The sequence below is a fragment of the Cucumis sativus genome, chromosome 7 (genome assembly GCF_000004075.3).
Source record: "Cucumis sativus cultivar 9930 chromosome 7, Cucumber_9930_V3, whole genome shotgun sequence".
In the NCBI taxonomy this organism is placed as follows: Eukaryota; Viridiplantae; Streptophyta; class Magnoliopsida; order Cucurbitales; family Cucurbitaceae; genus Cucumis; species Cucumis sativus.
Window position 1 is genome coordinate 21,394,860 of NC_026661.2, and position 22,561 is coordinate 21,417,420.

Here is a 22,561-nt window from a genome sequence, read left to right on the forward strand (position 1 = left end):
AAGACGTGGAAACAAACATATGAAGAATTAACCAACCTTGACTTCATAATAAATTTTCTTTTCTAAAAGAACGTATTTTTTTCAGTTCAACTTATGCACATCTCGATTAATTTTCCTATACAATCCGCTTGACACTACATCTGGGTATCAAGTAAATTTAATTCCTCGAAAGGTGGTCACCACACCATACCCTCAACTTCTCAGCCATTTGTTAAAATAATCTCTTTTTTACCATTACAATAAGTTTCCTTTAGAAGTTGACAACCACTAAATAACTTTTTGAATACATTTGAAGGTCAAATAATCACCAGAAAATCTCTAGAAAATTACCACTCAAGAGAAATGAAGATTTTATTAAGGAGTTGGGTTGGGAGACATAGTATAAAGATGATAATGTTGCATAATTAACAAACTAATTAAGAGATTGAAAGTAAAATTAAATAGAGGAAGACAATACATTACTTGATTCTACCATTAAGTTGTTGTGACCATTCTTCTTCCACACTATGCATGAGGTCCTCCTCTGTTGTGAATAAGAAAGCATAAACATCCAAGTTCTCCGACAACATAATCTTGGACAATGAAATTTAGCAAATAAAAATCAATTATCTTCCGACATGAAGATATATATTTTCTTAAAGAAAAAATTTGATTACTGACCTCTCATATTTTTCTGATTACTTGGAAGATCTTGTATAGTATATGGCTCCATCAAAACATCTTCTCTAACCCCACTGACAATTGAAAAGCATTTCATTTCTTCTACATTCCCATGAAAGTCTATGCTCCAACTCCAAACAAAACTGTTGATATAATTAGATAATCCTGGTGAAAACTCTTAAACCTACAACTTACTACACTTTCTATAGCTTAGCTTTGAAGATTTTTTTTGCCAGGCAATGCATTTGTGCTAACTTCTGCAAGGTACAAGTAAACAAGGACTATTTCTTGTTCATAGCTACATTTTTCGTTTCCTTTTTCCCGAAGCAGTTTTCTCGGACTGATCCTTATTCCGTTTCCTTTTGGAAGATTTTGTTTTTCCTTCTGAGGTATCAATATCCATGGAAGCTCTTGAATATTGTTTACCACCGTGCCTATCTTTTTCTGACTTGTTCTTAAAGCCAGACATTTTTAGAAAAGGTGTGCCAGAAGTTGTGTGATGCTCGATCTCTTGCCGCATGGTCTTCACGTCCTTTGGATGTGATTTATACTTTGAATTGTCGGCAAGGAAGCCATCGGTTTTCGATGATTTGGACTTGCCAGACCCAAATGTATCGTGAAATTCTTTGTAAGCTGATTCCCTTGACGCTTGTTTTGATCTCCACTGGTCAGGTCGGGATGCAAACCTGACGCAAAAAAGAATTCAGTAAAAGAAGTATTAAACATTGTTCTAAAGAAATTGTTACAAACTTTTATTATAACTTATGAAAGAACGTGCATAAAAAAGATCTAGGTCATATTCATAAAATAAAAGGGATTGATTATGTACCCTTCAACATCCAACTTCCTCAAGAGATGAGGTCCTTGCTTCGTTTTGGAGAGATCACTTCGTAAAGCTACCAACTCAGATACAATGGCCTCCCGTAAAGACATGTTACTGAAATTATAGCACTTTTCAACCGTAAAGGAACTTGATGACTGCATCGAAAGCTCTCCAAAATGACCCCGTAGCCTATCAGTTCAGAATAGAAAAGGCTGTCATTGACTGGGTGCAAAAACTAACCAAAGAAATCCAACAAACTGAGTGCAAACTTCTCTGTCTATGTACAACCAACAAGATTATCAAACGCATTCTAAGTATTTTGGACTTTAAAGATAAAACATCAAACAATCGAGAAAATCTCAATTCAAAAGGTAGCTATACAAAATTATAGGAAACGTGATAATATTGAGAGAGAAGAAGAATCAAGGATCTTGAGAAAGGCACACTTATGGTACATTAAAAGCCATCAAAGTAGTTCAGCAGACATACTTCATAATTAATCGGCGTTTTAATTTAGCAGGGGCGTCAGAATTTAAAAAAGCTTCAACAACTCGAGATCCACTGGAATCTTTTGCTACTTCAAGGACATGGCTGTCTTCCATTGATGTGATACTTGTAATGTAAGGTTGAATCAGATCCTGCCAAAAGAAATGCAAAGGCGTGTAACACACGAGAAGGAGTTAACAAATCAAATTAAAAGCACGTTCAGAAAGTTCATGACATCTACAGATGAACTCTGATGCAATTCATGTTGTTTCCCAGCAAATAATAATATGTTTTCTATAATGATGATAAATTAACAGTGATGGTTCCACAACATCGACCTAAAAGGATGAAAGTGGTTCAATCCTAAAAACAGACCGTTGACGCAGATCATATAACTGTAAAGAAAACAAGTTAATGGTACAGATTTTCTACACTGTCAGAGAAAACAATGAAATTGCATGTGAATTGTGAACTATACAACTCATCGAAATTTGAGATAACTGCTTGCTAACTAAGTTGCTATATGGTCCTTGATAATTGATCTGCCATGACCCTAGATTTAGATACAGATGAACAAAATTCTATAACTGAGAATTTTAAGCCCGCAGTCACTTGAACGAGCAATAGGATCCTATACAAGGCCAAAATTCCCTTAGAAAACTAAGAGATACTTGTTTAAAGAGATTTGATCGAGACAATGCCATGGAAAGAGTAGAGGAAAAGAAAATATTCATAAAACAGAACCCTAAAGAAAAAAGGAATGTAAAATCACTAAATAGTACCATCAGTAACACAAACCACAAATATACTCAAATAAAATAAATGCTCAGTTCTGTAGTGTAGGGCTGTAAATAAATGAATGTTTGGTATGCCCTAACAAAATCAAAGAAACAAAGAAATAGCAATATCAGGAAGGAAAAGAATCATACCGTTCGATATCGAAAAACTGCCTGCAAGATTAGAGAACCCATGACATGCACTTTTGCTCCACTAGGAAAATCCCATTTGGCTTTATCTTCGCAGAAGAAATATCTGTCGATAAACAATATTCGAGGAACAATACATTTTGGAGAATCATTAGCTGAACATACAGCGCGAACAAGAGCCTCACAACACTGTCAAATATCATAAATTCATAATTAGAAAATTGGGCAAAGAAAAAGAGACACCAACATTTGAAAACTAAATTATAGACCTTTTGTTCATGTGTTTGAAGCCTCTGACTAGTAGCAATAAGCGAAGCAACAACTCCTGACCTTCCCATTTCAAGAAGATCTCTAATCTTTGTTCCAATCTCAGACCATACCAACTCCATCTATGTGGAAAAAAAAAGAGCATAAAAAACCAACTCCTTAAGAAGTATTGAAACAACATGTTCACACTAGTCTATGTAATACAATATGCAACAGCAGAAATTTTTTACAGTTGTATGTCACCATATTTGCATGTGTGCCCTAATGTGTGAAAGCGTCTGGGAGTAGAGATAGGTCAAATAAGATATTTATTATCAATGCCATTTTCAAATTATAACAAGAAGTAAAAACAATGCTAAATACATACTTGATCTTCGTATTTTAGGTGAGAAATTAGTGCTTGGACAGCAAAATTTCCACAAGGATGCGATGACAGCTCAAACAATGAATTCTGGAATACTTTTGTGATAAGTTCATTGAACAAATTTTCTGGAGCCACTTCCAAAATCACCTGCAAATTCACACTACCAGAATCAATACATCCAACTCTAAGAACGTGTTATCTCTTTTCATGAGCTAGGACTACGAACAAAATACTATTGATGAAAAGAAAACCATCTCACAAGTGCACCAGAAATGCAAATTAATCTTACAGAGTAACATTCAGAGTGCAAAAGATGGAGCTTGGCATCATAAGTAAGCATTTCTTCTGCATGTTCTAAACCTCCTTTTATTTCTTTCTTTCTTTTTTTTTTTTTCAATTGCTTCAAGTGTATTTAACGCTCCAAACACACAAATGATAACACAGAAAGTTGCATATAGAAATAGTCAAACTTTCACGATATAGATTGGAGATAATAATTCGGCCTCAAATTAATCAGCTATAAGTAATTAAATACGTGTAGAGTGGGCAAGTTTACTCTCATAAAAGATCGTCCATCTCACCTCCATTAAATGGCTGAATGCAGTTTCTTTCATCAAATCCACAACATCTGGAACAACAGATATTTGTACATAATTTCCTTCCATGACATCTTTTTCACTACAGCCAAGAAGGGTGGGGATTATATGCGTCAGCTCATCATCTTGTCCCACCATCAACTTCAGAATAGTCTGTAAGATAGTGGAAAAATATCACTTCAGTAAAATTAATGGGCAAGCTGAAAAACAAACCAGGTAATATGCCAGTTAAAACGACCCATTGGTAAACCAGAAGTTTCAAAGGTTATAAAAGCAGCAGATTCATGAACAATGATGATCGCAACATTTAGTTAAAAGAATCCACCATTTACATTTACCTCATTAATTCATTTTAATTTGTTTATTTATTTATTTTTTCTTTGAAACAGAGACAAGCATTTAAATTTGTCCATTCACATATATTTATATATGATCACATGTCTATTACACATTTTCCAGCCAGACTTAACAGCTGGTGGCCCGATATTGACATAAAGGCCAGTCCTCTTATACTCTTATAACTGAGTATGAATTACTCATACACCTAAAATGTTTGTCGTAGATGACAGCCATCAAGTGGCCTAATGTACAAAATCATGGACCTTCCCCCATACCTCAATCAACTTGAAATTCCTAAAAATCACAACAAAAGTAATTTATGAAACCAAAAAATACTAATAGAACAAAACCTGAATAACCAAACTCCCGTACTGATCAACTTGCAAGATCCTGACATCCTTTCTTGCACCTTTCAGCATCCCAGAGATAAGCAACTTAAGTAATTCTGGGAAACCTCGCTGAATATGGAACCCATGATCTCCATTAAAACGAGGTGCCTTGACATTCAGCCGCTCTGCCAGCGTTGTTGATGATTTTCTATTATGAAATTCTGAAGAGTCTGGAGGCACTCCTTTGCAAAGATGGAGAAGACTTCGAAGAACATGGGAACCATGACAGTTACACATCACATCTAGAGAGTTTGCTACAATTTCCTGAAAAAGAATTTATACACTAAGGCATAAAGCATGAATTGCGTGTGTGCAAACTTGCAAGTATGTATGTATGTACACATTATACTACATTTACCCACACACTTATGCAATGTGCATATTAGAGATTATTCAAGTTAATTATTATGACAACCAATAAACTCCATGCCTAAAGAAAGAAACTATCAGATTCTCTGAATCTCACAGAAAACCAAAGAAATAAAAAGTGAACCATCATCGTCCAAAAGCTAGAGGTAAAAAACGAGTGGCTAAAATTTCACACCTTACATATGGCTGTTAAAGTATCTTCAACCAGAGAATAAACATCTTCATCTTGTAGGTGCATAGCTAAAGACTTGATAGCTGTTTCAGCAACATGTGAGCCGGATCTATCCATTGCAATAAATGGAAATTGATTGGCGCAACTGTGGAGGAAATTACAAAGGTCTTCAACATTACAGCCTTCAAGAAGGCTTTGCATAGTGTGACTTATGATATAATCGGTGGCAAGTTCAAACTCTTTCCCCACAGCTTCCTCTAAAGCATTGCCACAAATAACCGATCGTTCTTCAAAGTCAACATTATCACTTCCAAATAAATTCGAAATCTCCATGAAGTATTTTGTTGTTTCAGGATCAACCTGTTTCCTATATAACATAACTTTCCTCATTAGTACAGAGAATAAGTAGCCAAAAAGTGCACAAAGTCGAAGAACAATTACACTGTAGAGCTACTAGATTGTCCAAGAATAACTAGTTTACTTGTAAATGAGGCCGCATTACCTAATGAACGAACTTTGTGGTGCAGATGTACTTTTGCTGTCGGTGAACTTTTTATTTGAACGCATTCCACTATCAGTCCCAGAAGCGTTCCTGTGAGTTTTATTCTCATCAAAGCCATGACCTCCACGTTCAGCCTTCCTGTTCATGGCATTTTTCTTTCTCCCGCTTTTATGCGCTAATTTATCTTCACCCATTAAGTGGTCTTCAGATACAATACAGGTTTTATGTCTCTTCGATGTTAAAGCTCTCGAACCAACAGAAACCATAACCACCTAGGCCCAACCCACCACGTAGAAAAGAATTCTGACCATACACCAATTTAAATCATTAGTGATGGAGCAACAAACAGTGCATAAAATGTAGAACTCAACATTTTAGACCCCCCACAGAATAGCCAATTGAATCCTAATTTTTTTTAATTTCATAATACCACCTCCATCCATGAGTTTCTTGGTTTAGTTATCTACTTCCTAAAAAAATTTCAATATTCAAGCCAGGTCTTGAAAATTAAAAGTTGTTTCTAAAATCATGTTTTCGCTTTTGGAATTTGAGAATTTAAACATTTCTTAAAAATATGTGACAAACTTAGTAAATAAATTATGAGTAAACAAACATAAATTTCAAAAACAGTAAAATTAACAACAATTGCAGTAATATTGAACAACTTCGTATTTCAAATACCAAGAGAGTTACTATTTACAAGCAAAAAAAAGAAAACCAATTCTCTAACTAGCAATCTTTCAAATGAACACTTCATAAATTACGAGACGAAGATACTAAACAAAATTTAGCCATCCGCGTGAACGAAAGAATGGCTAATCAAGTAAATCAGCTGACTACCAACACAATGCAAACTACATAAACCAATTATCACCCTTCGTTCGGATAACAGCAGCACACAAATTTCGACTAAATTATCTAAAGAATATACAAAAACAGTAAAATTCCCAGCAAGCTAAGCTAGTATATTAATGGAAAAAGGAGAAACTTACACTGTAACGCGTTTTCAGAAACCCAAATCGCGGAGCGGAAGCAAGAAGAAGATGGCGAGCGGTTTGGCGCAGTGAGTCCCGGGAAACTTTTGCCGTAGAACTAAAAACCCAATGTTGAAGCCTCGGGGTTTAAAATTCGTGTTATTTTTTCTTCTATTAAAAAATAAAATAATAATATGTATCGAACGGGCTTAGTTAGGGTTTGTAATGGGCTCATCTTCTGTTGGGCCTCTGTTTTGGAAATTTTGTACGGAGGCCCGTTTCCAGGCCCAACTAATTTTGACCCAAGGTTAAAAATCAATTAAACATAGATTTTTTGGAAATTTGTCCCCAAAAAAATTGAGCTTTGACCTTTGAGAGAAAAATCAATCATAATAATTTTTGTCTGTTTTGTTCGTAAAATGTAAATAGTTTTTCAATTTTTTCTATCTTTTAAAAAACTCCTAATTTTTTATGAACACTCCAACATGTAAAGTACTCGTTTAACTTAAAAATAGGCGTGAGAGGCTAATTCTTCTATGAAGTCTTGTTTCTTGTTCCACCCTCTCACACCTTTTTTTTTTTTCTTGTTTCTTGTCTCACCAAACATGCAATCATTTTCTTTGAATTCTCTTATTCATTGGTATCATTCTCTCGCTCTTTTGTTCCAAAGGGATGTGGAAAAAATTGTAGAGCAAAGAATAACGAAAAAAAGTTACAAAACGAAGAGGGAAAAAAAAGACTTAGATGATGCATCGCTCCTTGTCCATAGCACCTTGTGTGCATAATGGGAAGGAGGAGTCTGTCACTAGGTTAAACATTGGTAGGAGTTTTTATCCACGTGTTTGTAATTATTTAAAAATATTGTTATAAATTTAATTATTGTCCCTAAAAGTGTTTGTCAAACGCAATTTTCAATTTGTTTTTTTAACTCGTTTGTTAATGCTCAAACTTTTTAAGTCAGGTCCCTTTTTGCCCTTGTTTGTTGCTTAATTTTCAAAAATGGGTCGTTCTTCATCGGATGCTACAAATTTTGGTTAGAGATTATCGTAAATATAGCAATCATATTCAAAATAATTAAGTATATAGCAATACTTTTAAAAAATTGCAAATATATCAAAATCTGTTTTTTATAAAAAAAAATTGTCACTAATATACCATATAGCAACTATTTGGTATATCATAAGTCTATCGTTTATATACTTGGCTACATTTGTAATTTTTTTAAATGTTATTATATATTTAATGATTATTCCTAAAATGGCTACGAATTGTAATTATCCATTTCGCCAACTTTTTTTAAATTTAAAAAAATAGTCACTTTCAATTTCAAAATAATTCTAGCATGGTCTTATTTATTTGTTTGTTTTTTCCCCTCTTATTGTTTAAACTTATATTTAAAATAATGAGGTCGTTGCAAAAATATACAAAAAATCACGACAACAAGGCTTATGTCAGTACACTTTCTAAATTGCAAAAGTAGCAAATTTAAAAGTCAATAACCTTATTACTACCGTATGATTACCCTCATATAGTCATATGATTACCATCTGATAGTCGTCTTATATCATTAGCTTTAGCATATGAAAAAAATAAGTGTTATGAACTGTTTATTTTTTTCTAAATATTTTTATCAGTTTTTCTAAAATTGATTGTACTAAGTACTCAAGGAACCAAAACGTCTTTTTCCAATACAAACCCTTACAACTCTATTTGAAATTGAAATGTAATGACATCTTATTGCATAAGGGGGAATGAATTCAAAATTACAATTGGTTTTAAGCTAAGAGAAACGTGTGATACTAAAACTATATGGCTTAGTTTTATTCTTTTTTGCCTTATTAGCCATCTCGTGGTTTCCCTTTAAAAACTAAAATGTGTTTGTAAAAAAAACGAAGACCAACCACTTGTTAAAAGATAGAGACAAACAAGAATGTTTTCATTTCCATTCCAAACTAAAAAGTTAGTAAAATCACAAAAGTTTGGCCAAAGCATAACCTCAACTAAAATGGCAAGAATGGAAAAATGTCAAAAGTAGTTCTCATTTGAACTTTTATCAATCTTAAATTGGTTTTTCAAAATCAATTCTTATTTAAGAAAATGTATGTATATTTTAAAAAAAAAGAAAAAAAAAACGACAAGCGAATGAAATTACTTTTTCTTTTCAAGGAAAACGTTTGTTCACACAAGATTTATGAAAAATGCAGTTCGTGAAATTGAACTTTGTATATTAAGTTATGTATAGTGTTGTTGATATAATCTCTAATATTTACTTCAACAAATTAAAGCTTCAAACTTTAGTTTATAGAAATCAATTTTTGAAGTTTGAATCTTCAATTCTTCAAATGCTTAAATTATTTCTTCTACTAAAAATCTATAAAATAATTGAGAATTATCGACTATGGAGAACTTCCACTAGTTTTAGTTTTAGTTGGACTTGGACTTAGAATCATTTGCTTTTTAAACACGAGCTTAAGTTTATATGTCCATTATCCTCGTTTAGATTTAGTCCTGAGTCCATATACTCGTTTAGGTTTGGACTTATTATCCTCGTTGGTCCAATTTGTATGAATTGAATTGACACGAATTTGTTGCTTAACAGCTTTTAAAACGAAGTATAGAAGTTAGAAACAGCATTTTTCATTAAAGAAAAATGGAAAAAAAAAGTTCAATTATAAAAAATGATTTAAAAGGATGGGTATCATAATTCATTAGGTGGCTACCAAGCCAGCGAGATAGTGCTGTGTTGAGGCTAAAAGGAGCGAAATTAGCGGTCGTTCTTTACAGATTGCACCCACAACCACCATACGATATTAGGAATATCAATTCTCAATATTATATTTAATTTCTCAATAAAGGATAAGCTTTTTATTTTTATATATATAGTTGATATAATAATTAGAAGAAAAAAATGCTTAAGTATATAGTAATATTTAAAAAATAAAAAATATAAAAAAATTTATTTGTGATAGACTCTCATAATTTATCAGTGATGGAACAATATTTGCAACATAATCTATATGTGATAGATGTTGACAAACTTTGCTATATTTATAATTTTTTTTAAAATGTTGTTATATTTGCAACAATCATAAATTATATTTATAGATACAACAAAAGTTGGATTCAAACTCTCAAAATTTATGTAAAGAATAATGTCATTGACATATAGAATTTATCATGAATCGATTATCAGGATTCAAGTAATCTGCACGAGAATTTGAACGTAGCAAATAAAACTTTTGAAATATTGTTAATTATAGCTAATGAGAAAGTAGAAAAGCGTATTTACTGCAATAACAAGAGAGGATTGTTATAGACTTACGTTTGATAATCTCTATATCAAACATTCCCATAACATATAATTTAAAACAAAATTTTGTATTGTTTATTTACATTATTGTCCAAGTGAAATGTGATGGTGGAACCTTTTTAATAAAGTTAATGTGGAACCTATGACAGTAAAAGTTTTGGCAGATATACTTTGTAATCTTAATTCAAACCTTTTTCTTTTTGTGCTATGATTAAAGCAGGTTCTTATACTTTAATTAGTACTAAAAAAATTTATGAGATTAAAGTGTGGTGTGCTTTTTCTATGTCAAATTTGTCCTCTGTTTTCCAAAAGTATAAAAAGGTAAACGAAGTTATTAGATTTGAATCAATGACTTTCTCAAATATATATATATATATATATTAAGAACACATGTGCAAATATTTTAAAGAATTGATATAAGAACACAAATTATTAGCAGGTGGGTGGCTGCTTCATGGCCAATGCATACATCTTTGGTATATATTTGAATTTCAACTTACTTGTTTTTTCACATTTATCATTCATTTGATTGTGATTTCACAATACTATATAAGGTAAAAGGCTAATATATAACGAAGTCTTAAGTTTGGATCGGAATAAATTTGTCTCTCCGTAATTTTTTTTTTTTTTTTTGTTATTTAAGATTAAGTATAAGAATTTGATTGTGATTTGTAATTTTTTGAGATAGAAAATGTTGATTTTTAGCTGACATTCAAAAACAAAAAACGAGTCTTTAAGAATTGTTTTTTTAGTTTTAAATTTTTGGTATGCATTTTTAGAAATATTGATGGGAAGTAAATAAAAAAAAAAGTAAAAAAATTGGAGTTGGAGTGAATGTTTTATAGGTGCTTGATTTAGAATTAAAAAAATATAAATATGATTTTCCCTTTTACAAACAAAAAATTGAATCGAATTTTAATAAGCACTTGGATTCTTAGTTTTTGTTTTTCAAATTTAAACTAAGTAATGTTTTTTGTGTTGTTTTTTTATATAACTATTAAAATACAAAATTTATTACATAAATATTTTTTGAAATGTTATATTTTCTCTGTTTTTTAATATCTATTTCTAATAATATCTAAAAAGAATGTTAAAAATCATTATTTTAATTTTTACTAAAAGAAATCATTTATTGTACTGAAAAAGTGGAAAATTTAATGGTATGAAATTATATGTTCATTTTTAAAAAAACTAATAGTTACTTAAGGATGCTTTATAAATAGCCGTGTAAAGTTGGCAAAAATCTCTGCAGGTCTCCACCTCTAAGAGTGGAAAATCCCTCGAGCTAAGGACACTAATCGAGTTCTCGAACTAATGATGGGGACTCTATATATACACGTGTTTTTTCTAAAAAGAAGTTTTCCAATCGTAGCTTTTGTTTTTATTAAATTTATAACAAGAAATTGTGAGATATATTTTTTAATTATCTATTTAAATAAATATTAAGGACTTTTGCAAAAATAGCAAAAAAAATATGATAATAGAGCTTATGTCACAACATTTTCTAAATTTGTAAAAGTAGAAAATTTTAAAATGATGATGATGTGATAGTCTATGATTAATAACTATATGATATCACTAATTTTATTATGTTTAAAAAATTGGTGTCATTAGCTATTTTTTTTCTAAATATTTGTGTCATTTGATGTAATTTTTCTAAATATGATAATGGTAAAACTAACTCCTCATCTAAAATATCTACAAATTTGACGTAAATACTATATTTTAGTTAATTTTAAATAAAAATTTCCAAAAAGTTACAATTAAAACGTGGGAATTTTTCCACGGGTGGTACCTGAGTTTTCGAATGATAATTTCTCAACTTCGACCATGACTCTCCAAAACGGGGAATGGGATAGGGAATGCCCCCGTCCCACTCCGACCTAGTTGTCAACCCTAGATTTAGAATAAGTTATTGATTTTTAATTTTATTTTCAAAAATACATTAGTGAGATTTCATGCTTCTTTATGAGAGAAAAACATTATTGAGTTATCTCTTTAATAATGATTGGGACGGCATCAATGAATAGCATTTACTTGCAAATAAAAATATGAAACGTATCATGAAGAATCCTATAAATGCACCAAATTAATATTTTATAATAATTCGGCAATTATTGGAAATTAGTAGCGTTTTTCATTTAAACGAAAGAGCGGCAATTAAATGAGGGATGATCATGCACTGTTTACTTATATTCTAAAATCGGCATAAAATCAATAATCATGATTAACATCAACGTTCATTTTGATCAATATTTTAGTTAATATGATTAAACAAGTCCATAATCATATACAGTTTTTGTTAGAAGTTAAAATGTAGACAGGAATCGACCCATTTGACATTCATGTTAAAGCAATTATAAACTAATAATTTGAAAAGAAACGAAAATTTGATAGTGTTTGTCAACTAGATTCCAATACTCGAGTAACAAAAAAAATGTATTTGTTATAAAAAAACGTAGAGATTGATATATACGTGGTTCACTTATAACAGTGTGTTAACTACACGTATGTCTAAAAGGTAGAGGGAGAATGATATTAACGTTGTCAGTATATTAGAGAGTTTATATATAAATACATATGCTAATTACGAGAACATGAGAGCATTAAGTTATTATTCATAACATCACATAACAAACTCAAGACATTGCAGTAGTATTTTTTACGATGTGTATAACATGTTGAAAAGTGTACGTCATTTGGTATTTTTTCAAATCATTCATCTTCTAATTTATTTTTTGTTATTTTTGAATCTGTGACGTTTTTGTTTGATATCTATTATGTTTTTTTAGTCCAAAATCACTTCTATCGTTTATTGTAGATCTAAGAAAATGATTTTCTTAAAAGATATATTTCAATATGGATTACACAATCGTCCAACCCATTACATTATATAAACTCAAAATTGAGATTTGCCGTTGAAATGTGAAGATTACATTATTTTACACATTATTGTTTTGAAAAATGTAAAGGTTTGGTTGTTGAAAAGGACAAATCACGCAATTAGGCGAGATTGGTGTTACTTCCTTGATAAACCTTTAAACAATAAATTAAATAGGATAATTATTTACCTTTTTTAGAAATAAATATATTTTCAAAACAAAATTTTTAAATTTTATAAATAATAGATATTGATAGTCACTCATATCTTTCAATAAGTAGTATTGATATACACTGATAAAAGAAACATTGTCTATCTTATAAATATTAATAACCATCGATATCTACAAACATTTACAGTAAACTTTTTATTGCAATTTCAAATCTAAAACTATAGTTTCTCTAATAAGTTTTTTTAACTTTGAAAAGTTTTAATTTATCGATTGACTAAAAAAAATTATGCTAGTAAATAAAGACAAATTTAATATAGCACCTAACACATTCTTACTTGTAGACTTTAAATATGAAAAAATGTTAACCAAGTGAAAATCAATATTAAATAAGGCGAAAAACAACCACACACGACATCATGAAAAAACTTATTATGATTAACCCTCCACTAAATTTATAAATGTTCAGTTTTTTTTTTTTTCTTATATATAACTTATGGGGGTATACTCTACTTTTCAAAATTGGTTTGAATCACATTAATTAAAATTCAAAATTCTCTACACCATTGAAATCAAATTAGGTAAAGAAAAATGAACGAATGGCACAACATTCTTTTACATGTGATTTGTTTGTTAGTATGACACATTGTTTAAAGAAGTTGTATTGTGTATTAATTAAAATAATCAAAAATAGAAAACACAATAAATTGAGGCATAACATAACATGTTAGGTGTGGAAGATGACAAAATTAATAATAACAATAATATTAGTAATAGTAATAGTTATAATAAAATAATGTTAGTATTTATCTCATGGGATATTAATTAATCTTTGTTGCAAAAATTACATCATCCATTTTTTGACCAAACTATCACTAAATCAATTGTGGTTCTTTTAATAAGTGTTCAAACTGACCTCGATCGTCAATGAGTAGATGTCAAGTTGGTAAGTTGTTTATCTTCTAAACAATTTTTGAAATTTATCAAATCATAAATTAGAATTTTCACAAACCCACCCTGACTCACCCCTCTCGTTCTCCAACCAATCAACTTCAATTTAACTACTCGACTTGGTTTTTCAATTTGTTATTCTCACTCTTAATAGCAATTATATAAGTTCGATGATTTAATTGTCACAATGTGGATCCAATTTCTACCATTATTTTAAGTTGAACACATTTAGAAGTTTAGAAGTTCCACCATATTAGTTATAAAAGTTTAAGAGTTTAGAGAGATTTTTTTGTACTTTTGCAATTTAATCTTAGATTATTAAATATATAATATATTTGTAAGCAATTAAATTAAATTTTGTTGAATGAAAATGGACCGTTGGAAACTCTGCAGTTTTAGTGAATCGTAAACGACGGAATAAAAATAGATTTCCGGCGAAGACAGTCTCGTAGTTTCACGCTTCTGCCGAGCTTCACTCAATCTTGAGAAAACAACAACAACAATAATAATAATTGTTGGTTTGTTTTATCTTTGTAAATATTATTCAATTAACAAACAAAGTCCCGTTTGAGAACCCTAATTTGACCGTTGTCCATACCCGATTCCCCCACGGCTCACATTCTTCTACTTCCATCTTTATCTCTCACGTTCTAACTTTCTTCTTCTTCTTTTGGGGCTGAAATATTATTTTAATTTCTGTATCTTTTTTAACTTAGCATATGCTCTCTATTTATTTCGTTTTCTTTGTAAATATTTTAATGTGTATTAACATTTTTATTACAATATTAAAAATCATTATTATCGCTTACTGAAAAAAAAAATAACTATTGAAAAATTAGTATATCATATGCTAATAATCGTGATTATCGACTTTTATACTTTTGCAATTTAGAAAATGTAGTGACATTAGTCTTATTATATATATATATATATATATATATATATATATATATATATATATATATATTTTGTTATTTTTGCGAGAGTCCCTAAGTTGATTTAGGTAAATATTGACTTTTAGATACTAAATTTAGAATTTATTTTGAAAATACAGTTAATAGAATACTTTAGAGTTATAGTAGAGGTGATCAAAATTGTATTCATAGACAATTCAAAACTACTAAAGTTTATTAGAATGTCGATGAAAATTGTAACTTTACATCTAGTTTAGCAATGATTTAGACCATGTTGAGACTCGAAAACTGACACGTTGTTTTATACACTATCACACCTGTTTCAAATATCGATGGATGAAAATAATGTGTCAACATAATGTTTTGGACAAAAGCAATTCAAATTTTATATTACAATTGTTACAAATCATTATTTTTTAATTTATTATTCATTTGACAACAACGTTGAAAATTAGGTTTCATGTATGGATTTTTTTCTTTATTTAATGGATAAAGCAAGTTAAATACCTCTAAATAATACTATAGCTTTTTCCCTAATCATTGTTACATCTTGCTATAATCTTAACACTACTAAATACTAAATATCGTCGACAAAAACACAAATAACTATTTAAGACAATAAATAATAAACAATTTCAATAAAGTTTTCAAAGGGATTAAAGTTGCTCACAACTTTAACATTATTTGTTAGATATTTTTTTTCGAAAAATAAAACGTCTCTCCACTATATGTTTTTTCTCTTATTTTTTAAAGGTAGCAATGGGTCATGCCTAAGTTTTCCTTTTGGGGGAATTTATGGCTTAAGAAACATAATAATAAATAAAGCAAAATTTGTTAATATAATTAATTAATTAATTAAAATAAGAGAATATATACTTTTTTTAACAATAAAAAAACCATACTTTTCCAGGCTGTCAATGGCCATCGCTTGCAAGTGGACAGTCGATTCTAAAAAAAAGGCATTATAGAAAATAATAATGATTTATCTTTAGCACCAATGGATAGGATAGTGTTGAAATTTTAAATATCATACTTTTTTTTTGTTTGTTTGTTTTGTAAAGCTAGTTCTCTACTCTACCATTTTTTAGTTTATATTTTCGTTTTTAATAATAATGTATTTAAATTTTGTAAAGCTAATATATTCCGAGTTCGATGTTAATGTGGGTATCAAACAAAATAATGGCAAAGTCGACGAGAATGTTAGAAAGTTTTAGTTATCCAAATAATGTCGACATCCATGGATGTGTGAAAGAAAATAAAACCGATAATACAAAAAAAAAAAAAAATACACCACACTATATTTTTTAAACAAAACAAAATAATTTTTATCGTTTTATATAATTTATATCCATGCTAGGTTAGATTTAGTTGTTGTCTATTTTTTAATAGTTCGTCGTTCTTTTATGATATACAAAAACATGGATACATCCCTAACGTTGATTTCAAATTCATTAATATGTGGAAAACATTAACACATTTTTTTAGCAGGAGAATTGTAAAAAATAGCAAATTTGACAAAAATATATTTACAGCATAGAGCAAAATTTAAAGATTCTATCGATAATAGACATTGTTAGCCACTTATATGTTTTTACCAGCAACATTAATAATGACTTTTATTCATAAAATCCAAAATTTTGCTATAACTTATAAGTATTTTGATTTATTTTGTTATTTTTATAAATACTCATTCTTTAAACATATACTAAAATACAATATATATATATATATATATATATATATATTTATATATAATTGTTTAATAAAAATTATATTTTTGTCCTTTTTAGTAAAATAAGGAGTGGAATAAATTTATAATTACTCACTAGTCATGGATATGCATGTAAATAAAAAAATAAATAAACAGACACCATTCAAAATTTGAAATTCTTTATAGTTTTTAGCAGTGAGTTTTTTAAACTTGTAACCACACGATGGTCACAAGAAACAATGAGCCAAATTTAAAATATTAGCTTGGGCGACGCATGTCTGCATTGTCATTGCACATTGAATAGTATTAATTATATACATTTTTCTGTTTTTTGAAACACACTAATTTAAAAGCATAGTTCCACTAACATAACATTAATATTATCATCGATCTTGAAGCCAAGGTAGGAAAAGTAATATATTGCAATAAAAAATCTCAAAAATTAGTTTAAATAACTAAGCGAGTTAAAAATGTGCGAGCAAACTTAATTCTACAATAATTGACACGACTTTCCTCTTTGATCTTTCGTCCGGATCTTTACTACACGAAAACACAAAAAACAAAACTTGCAAATGTTTGTTTTAAATTAAATATAAAAGAATTATAGAAAAATATAATATTTAAATCACGAATTGACGTAACATATTAAGCTTGAGATATGAAGAAGAGCTAACAAGTGAAAATATATATTAATTGAAAAGAAAACAACACTCTAAAAATTAAAGCTACCAGATAAAAGATAAATTTAATATAAATATATGAGTTGAGCTGTTGGAAAATTCAAAATTTGATAATTTAAGTAAGACATAGAATATTAGCTTAAACTAAAAATAATAATAATTGAGAAATGACTATGATACATTATTTATTTAAACTTCATATTGTAATTTTATAACAAAAGAAAAAAAATCTAAATTATTTAAAATATCTCTATTGGGCATTTGGGTGTCTATATATTAAGCCCTTTACTCTTTTCCACCAACACTCACCATCATTTTCAAATCTCCGTCTCTTCATTCACAAAAATGAAAGAGACCGACGCCATGGAACAACCCATCGCCGCCGGCGCCGGAGTCTCAAACTCGAGCGACCTCCAAAAAACCCAAAAAAGTTCAAAGAAAAAGCTTCTAATCGTAACCCTTTGTTCCACTCTCCTCATCGTCGGTGCCGTCATTGGCATCGTTGCCGGAACAACAAAATCGTCGTCGAAATACTCCGGCGAGTCCCACGCCATTGTGAAGAGCACGTGCAGCAGCACGCTGTATCCGGACATGTGCTATTCTGCAATCTCGAGAAGTGAAGGAGCAATGTTGAAAGTGAAGAATCAAAAGGACGTGATTGAAATTTCGATTAATATTACGGTGAAAGCTGTGGAGGAAAATTACTTTAGAGTGAAGAAACTGTGTGGGTTGAAGAATATTAGTCATAGGGAGAGAATTGCTCTTCACGATTGTCTTGAGACGATTGATGAAACGCTTGACGAACTTCATAAAGCTATTGTGGATCTTAACGAATACCCAAATAAAAAGTCTCTTAACCAACATGCTGATGATCTCAAGACCTTACTTAGTTCCGCTATTACTAATCAGGTAACCCTTTCATTTTTTATCTTCTATAATCACCTTTTTCTTTCTAACTATGTTAGTTTGTAATTTAGGATATTTTTAAAAGTAGTAAAATAAACTAAAATATTTACAACATAGAACAAAATTTTGAATTCTATCATTGATAGATGTATATTATTGATAGAAGTCTACGAACGTCTACCAATATCTATTATTGATATAATTTAAAATTTTACTATATTATGTAAATATTTTGTCAAATTTGTCAAATTTGACGGTTATTCTATTTTTAAAAGTTAATCATTTTTTAAAATGAACTTTAATCTAACAAATGAGAATTATATATGAAAATTTGAATCTAATTCCTTAAACATAAGTATACATGAATTATTATTTCCCATCGTAGCAATTATTTACTTCTGTATTTGGCCAACTTTCTCATTTTAGTATTTCAATGCTTTAAAAACACCTTGTTTGGCCATATTATATGTTTCAATTTTGAGAGGATGGCATCTATTTATTAAATGAAAATACTATAGATTAAAAGATTAAATCATATATGTTTAATTGTTTCACAATAATAACTTAACTATTATTACATGTAAATTAAAATATTTGATCCGTTTAATTTCTTCCCTAATACATTTACCATTACAAAACAACAATTAACTTTTGAAAAATTGACACGAAATTCAAAATTGGAACCATGATTAAAAGCTAAATCTAGCAAAATTCGAACCATGATTAAAAGCTAAATCTAAAGTCATAATCACATAGATGGATTATGGTAAATTTAATTTTTCTATTCATCTATAGGAAACGTGTCTGGATGGATTCTCCCACGACGATGCGGACAAAAACCTTCGGGACAAGTTGAAAGAGGGGCAAATGGAAGTGGAACACATGTGCAGCAATGCATTAGCCATGATAAAGAACATGACAGACACAGATATAGCCAACTACGAGGCTAAAATGGGAATAACGAAAAATAGAAAACTCATGGCGGAGGAAGACGACAACAATAACGACGACGGAATCCAGTGGCCGGAGTGGCTGTCTGCCGGGGACCGACGACTGCTGCAATCGTCATCCGTGACGCCGAATGTGGTGGTGGCAGCGGACGGTAGTGGAAACTTTCGAACGGTGGCAGCAGCCGTGGCGGCGGCGCCGGTGAGAAGTAGTAAGAGATATGTGATAAGAATTAAAGCTGGGGTTTATAGAGAGAATGTGGAAGTGCCGAAGAAGAAGACGAATATTATGTTTATCGGAGATGGAAGACGGAATACCATAATTACCGGTAGCCGGAATGTGGTCGACGGCAGCACCACTTTCAACTCGGCAACCATGGGTAAGTTCGTTTTGGTTATCAATATTTTATCTTTTTGAAATTTTAGTTTTAATTTAAACAAAGTAGGAAAGATTTAATTTAGATATGTTTTTATAAATAACCAAATAAATTAAAATATTTACAAATTATAAGCAAAACTCATTAAAAACTTTTATTACTAACTATTAATGTCAATGATAAAATAACATAGATAACTATTAAATGTTTGTTATCGATAGAATTAAAATTTTTGTTATAGTTTATAAATATTTTATCAAATTTGCTATTTTTGACAATTTCTCTTTAATTGACCGTCCCAACACATGATTTAGTATGTCTTGGCATTTTGTTTTTTTGTTTTTCTTTTGTTGAAAACACCCTCCGAAGAATTATATGTATATATATGAGCAATAATTTTCTTTAGTAGGGCAATAGAATAAACCCTTTTTTGTAAGATAGTAAATGATTATAAAAATAATTATATATATATATATATATCTTTTTCACTTTTATTTATTTTGATAAAGGTACTTTCAAAAGATTTATTCTTATCTTTATATACATTGATTGTTTACTAAAAATTTTAAAATGTGACTATTTTGATATCTTTATATTGTAGTCACTTTTCCAAAGTACAAAATAAAGTTAAAAGTATATTATACCTATCTTCAGCTAAAGTTAAAAATTTTCGAGAAAAAGAAATTAAAACTACATAGAGATTGAAGATTAACATTTTGAAAATGCTACCGTAAAAATGAAAAGTCAGAAATATATAACCATACAACATTTAGAATGTAAGATATTGAGAAAAAAGTACTTTTAGCTTTTCCTTTAATCTTATGCTTTTTTAAGCCTCTCTTGAGAAGTAAAATAAATTTCATAAAAATAAATTTTACATTTCAAAGCATAGGAAAAATTAAGAAGAAGACAATTATCCTTCATTGAGCTTAATTAATCAATTAATTTTTCATCCTCTATAATCAAGGGACCAAATGAAGGGACAAAACTCCCTTACTTATTGAGGGATATTAAAAGAAAGATTACACTAAAAAGCAAGATTTGGAATGCCTATATTTAATTAATCACCTATACAGGAATAAAAGCAGCATTTAGTCGGTAGTTAGGCACAAGAAATAGAAAATGCCAAAATATTCTTTTTTTAAAAATTGATTTTTTTAATGCACCTATCTCCTCCCATTAAAAATATAATTGTAAAATTAAAAAATAAAAGAGATTTTACCAAATATTACGATTTATATTACAATTTATAGTAAATTCTTTTACTCACTGGCTATCCTAGATAAAATTCAAAATTTCGTTATAATTTATAAATATTTTAATTTATTTTATTATTTTAAAAAATGTCTCTTAGTAAGAGTGAGTTCATAAGGTTTGAAATCAATTTATTTTTCAATTTTCTAACTTTATCATAAAAATGATAGTAAATTCAATTTTAATTGTGACAAAATTAGATAGTTAGAATTAAGAAATCATATCGTAATTAAATTTTATTAAGAATAAATATTTAGAATTCATCAAATTTTATATATTTGAAAATGAGATTTAAAATTTTATACATTAGAAATATTTAAAATTCATTCTTTTTGTTTGGAGTTGTCCCCATCGTGGAAGAATCTCCTTGTTTCTCGTTGAAAGGCACCCCCACCTAATGCACGGTGTAGCGCACATGGGTAAAAATCACTTTTGCATTTAAATAACTATCGTTTCAAAAGTATTGTTGTTGGAAATAGGTAGACTTTTGTGGAACCAGCTCACAAGTCCAACCAATTTGAATATCTATCTAAAATAACTTTTTTCAACAACATAAAATTAGTATTAATTTTTTTTTTATTATGACTGAGTAAATCTATTATTCTTTTTAGTGGTTGTATGAGATTTTATACCTTCAAAATACTAAAATAATAATATATACTAAATTTATCTAATTAATTCACTTATGAGTTATGCCTTTCACAGCTGCGGTTGGTGAAGGATTTCTAGCGCGTGATATCACTTTCCAAAACACCGCCGGTCCATCAAAGCACCAAGCGGTGGCTCTCCGCGTCGGAGCAGATCTCTCAGCCTTTTACCAATGCGATATGTTAGCTTACCAAGACACTCTCTACGTCCATTCCAACCGTCAATTCTACATCAACTGTCTCGTCTCTGGCACAGTCGATTTCATCTTCGGCAACGCCGCTGCCATTTTCCAAGACTGTGACATTCACGCACGCAAACCAAATTCCGGTCAGAAAAACATGGTCACGGCTCAAGGCCGGTCCGACCCGAACCAAAACACCGGTATTGTTATCCAAAAATCACGAATCGGAGCTACGTCGGATCTCCGCCCGGTTCAGAAGAGTTTCCCGACTTTTCTGGGAAGGCCGTGGAAGGAATACTCTAGAACGGTGATTATGCAGTGTACGATTAGCGACGTTATTGACCCGAAGGGATGGCATGAGTGGAGCGGTAGTTTTGCGCTTAACACGTTGTTTTACGGTGAGTATCAAAATACGGGAGCGGGGGCTTCGACTGGAGGGAGGGTGACGTGGAAGGGGTTTAGGGTAATTCGGAGTGCCACGGAGGCGGAAAGTTTTACCGCGGGTAAATTTATTGGCGGTGGGAGTTGGTTGAGCTCTACGGGCTTTCCTTTCTCTTTAGGATTATGAGGGAGGTAAATTTGATTTTTGTAATCGGCTCTTCATTTGTGGTAATTTTTTTTAGTTCTTTTTTTTTCTTCCTTATGTGTAATTTTCGAATTACAATTATTGGGTGATATTGTAAGTTTGGTAAAAAGAAAAATAATTGCCAATGAAGAGCCTGTGTTCACATGTGAAGAAATTAAATTTGGTGTATTGCTTACTTA

The 22,561-nt window shown here is 30.2% G+C and overlaps 2 protein-coding genes across 3 annotated transcripts; one reads left to right on the top strand and one right to left on the bottom strand.

Moving 5' to 3' along the window:
- Nucleotides 1–234: 234 nt before the first annotated feature.
- Nucleotides 235–7,041, bottom strand: LOC101212635 (pumilio homolog 23). Of its 2 annotated transcripts, none has more exons than XM_011661296.2 (12): nucleotides 6,886–7,041; nucleotides 5,894–6,196; nucleotides 5,395–5,758; nucleotides 4,812–5,114; nucleotides 4,108–4,275; nucleotides 3,530–3,673; nucleotides 3,165–3,284; nucleotides 2,899–3,084; nucleotides 1,973–2,121; nucleotides 1,490–1,672; nucleotides 661–1,346; nucleotides 235–523 (listed from the first exon to the last, which is right to left on the bottom strand). In XM_011661296.2, the coding sequence occupies exons 2-11, from the start codon at nucleotides 6,157–6,159 to the stop codon at nucleotides 959–961; spliced, it is 2,271 nt and encodes a 756-aa protein (XP_011659598.1). In that variant the 5' UTR covers nucleotides 6,160–6,196; nucleotides 6,886–7,041; the 3' UTR covers nucleotides 235–523; nucleotides 661–958. The 2 variants fall into 2 exon arrangements, with proteins under 2 accessions (XP_011659598.1, XP_004141735.1); XM_004141687.3 differs by having other exon boundaries at nucleotides 235–572.
- A 10,729-nt stretch (nucleotides 7,042–17,770) lies between these two features.
- LOC101212388 (pectinesterase) lies at nucleotides 17,771–22,561 on the top strand. Its single transcript, XM_004141686.3, has 3 exons — nucleotides 17,771–18,392; nucleotides 19,185–19,716; nucleotides 21,673–22,561. The coding sequence occupies exons 1-3, from the start codon at nucleotides 17,829–17,831 to the stop codon at nucleotides 22,362–22,364; spliced, it is 1,788 nt and encodes a 595-aa protein (XP_004141734.1). The 5' UTR covers nucleotides 17,771–17,828; the 3' UTR covers nucleotides 22,365–22,561.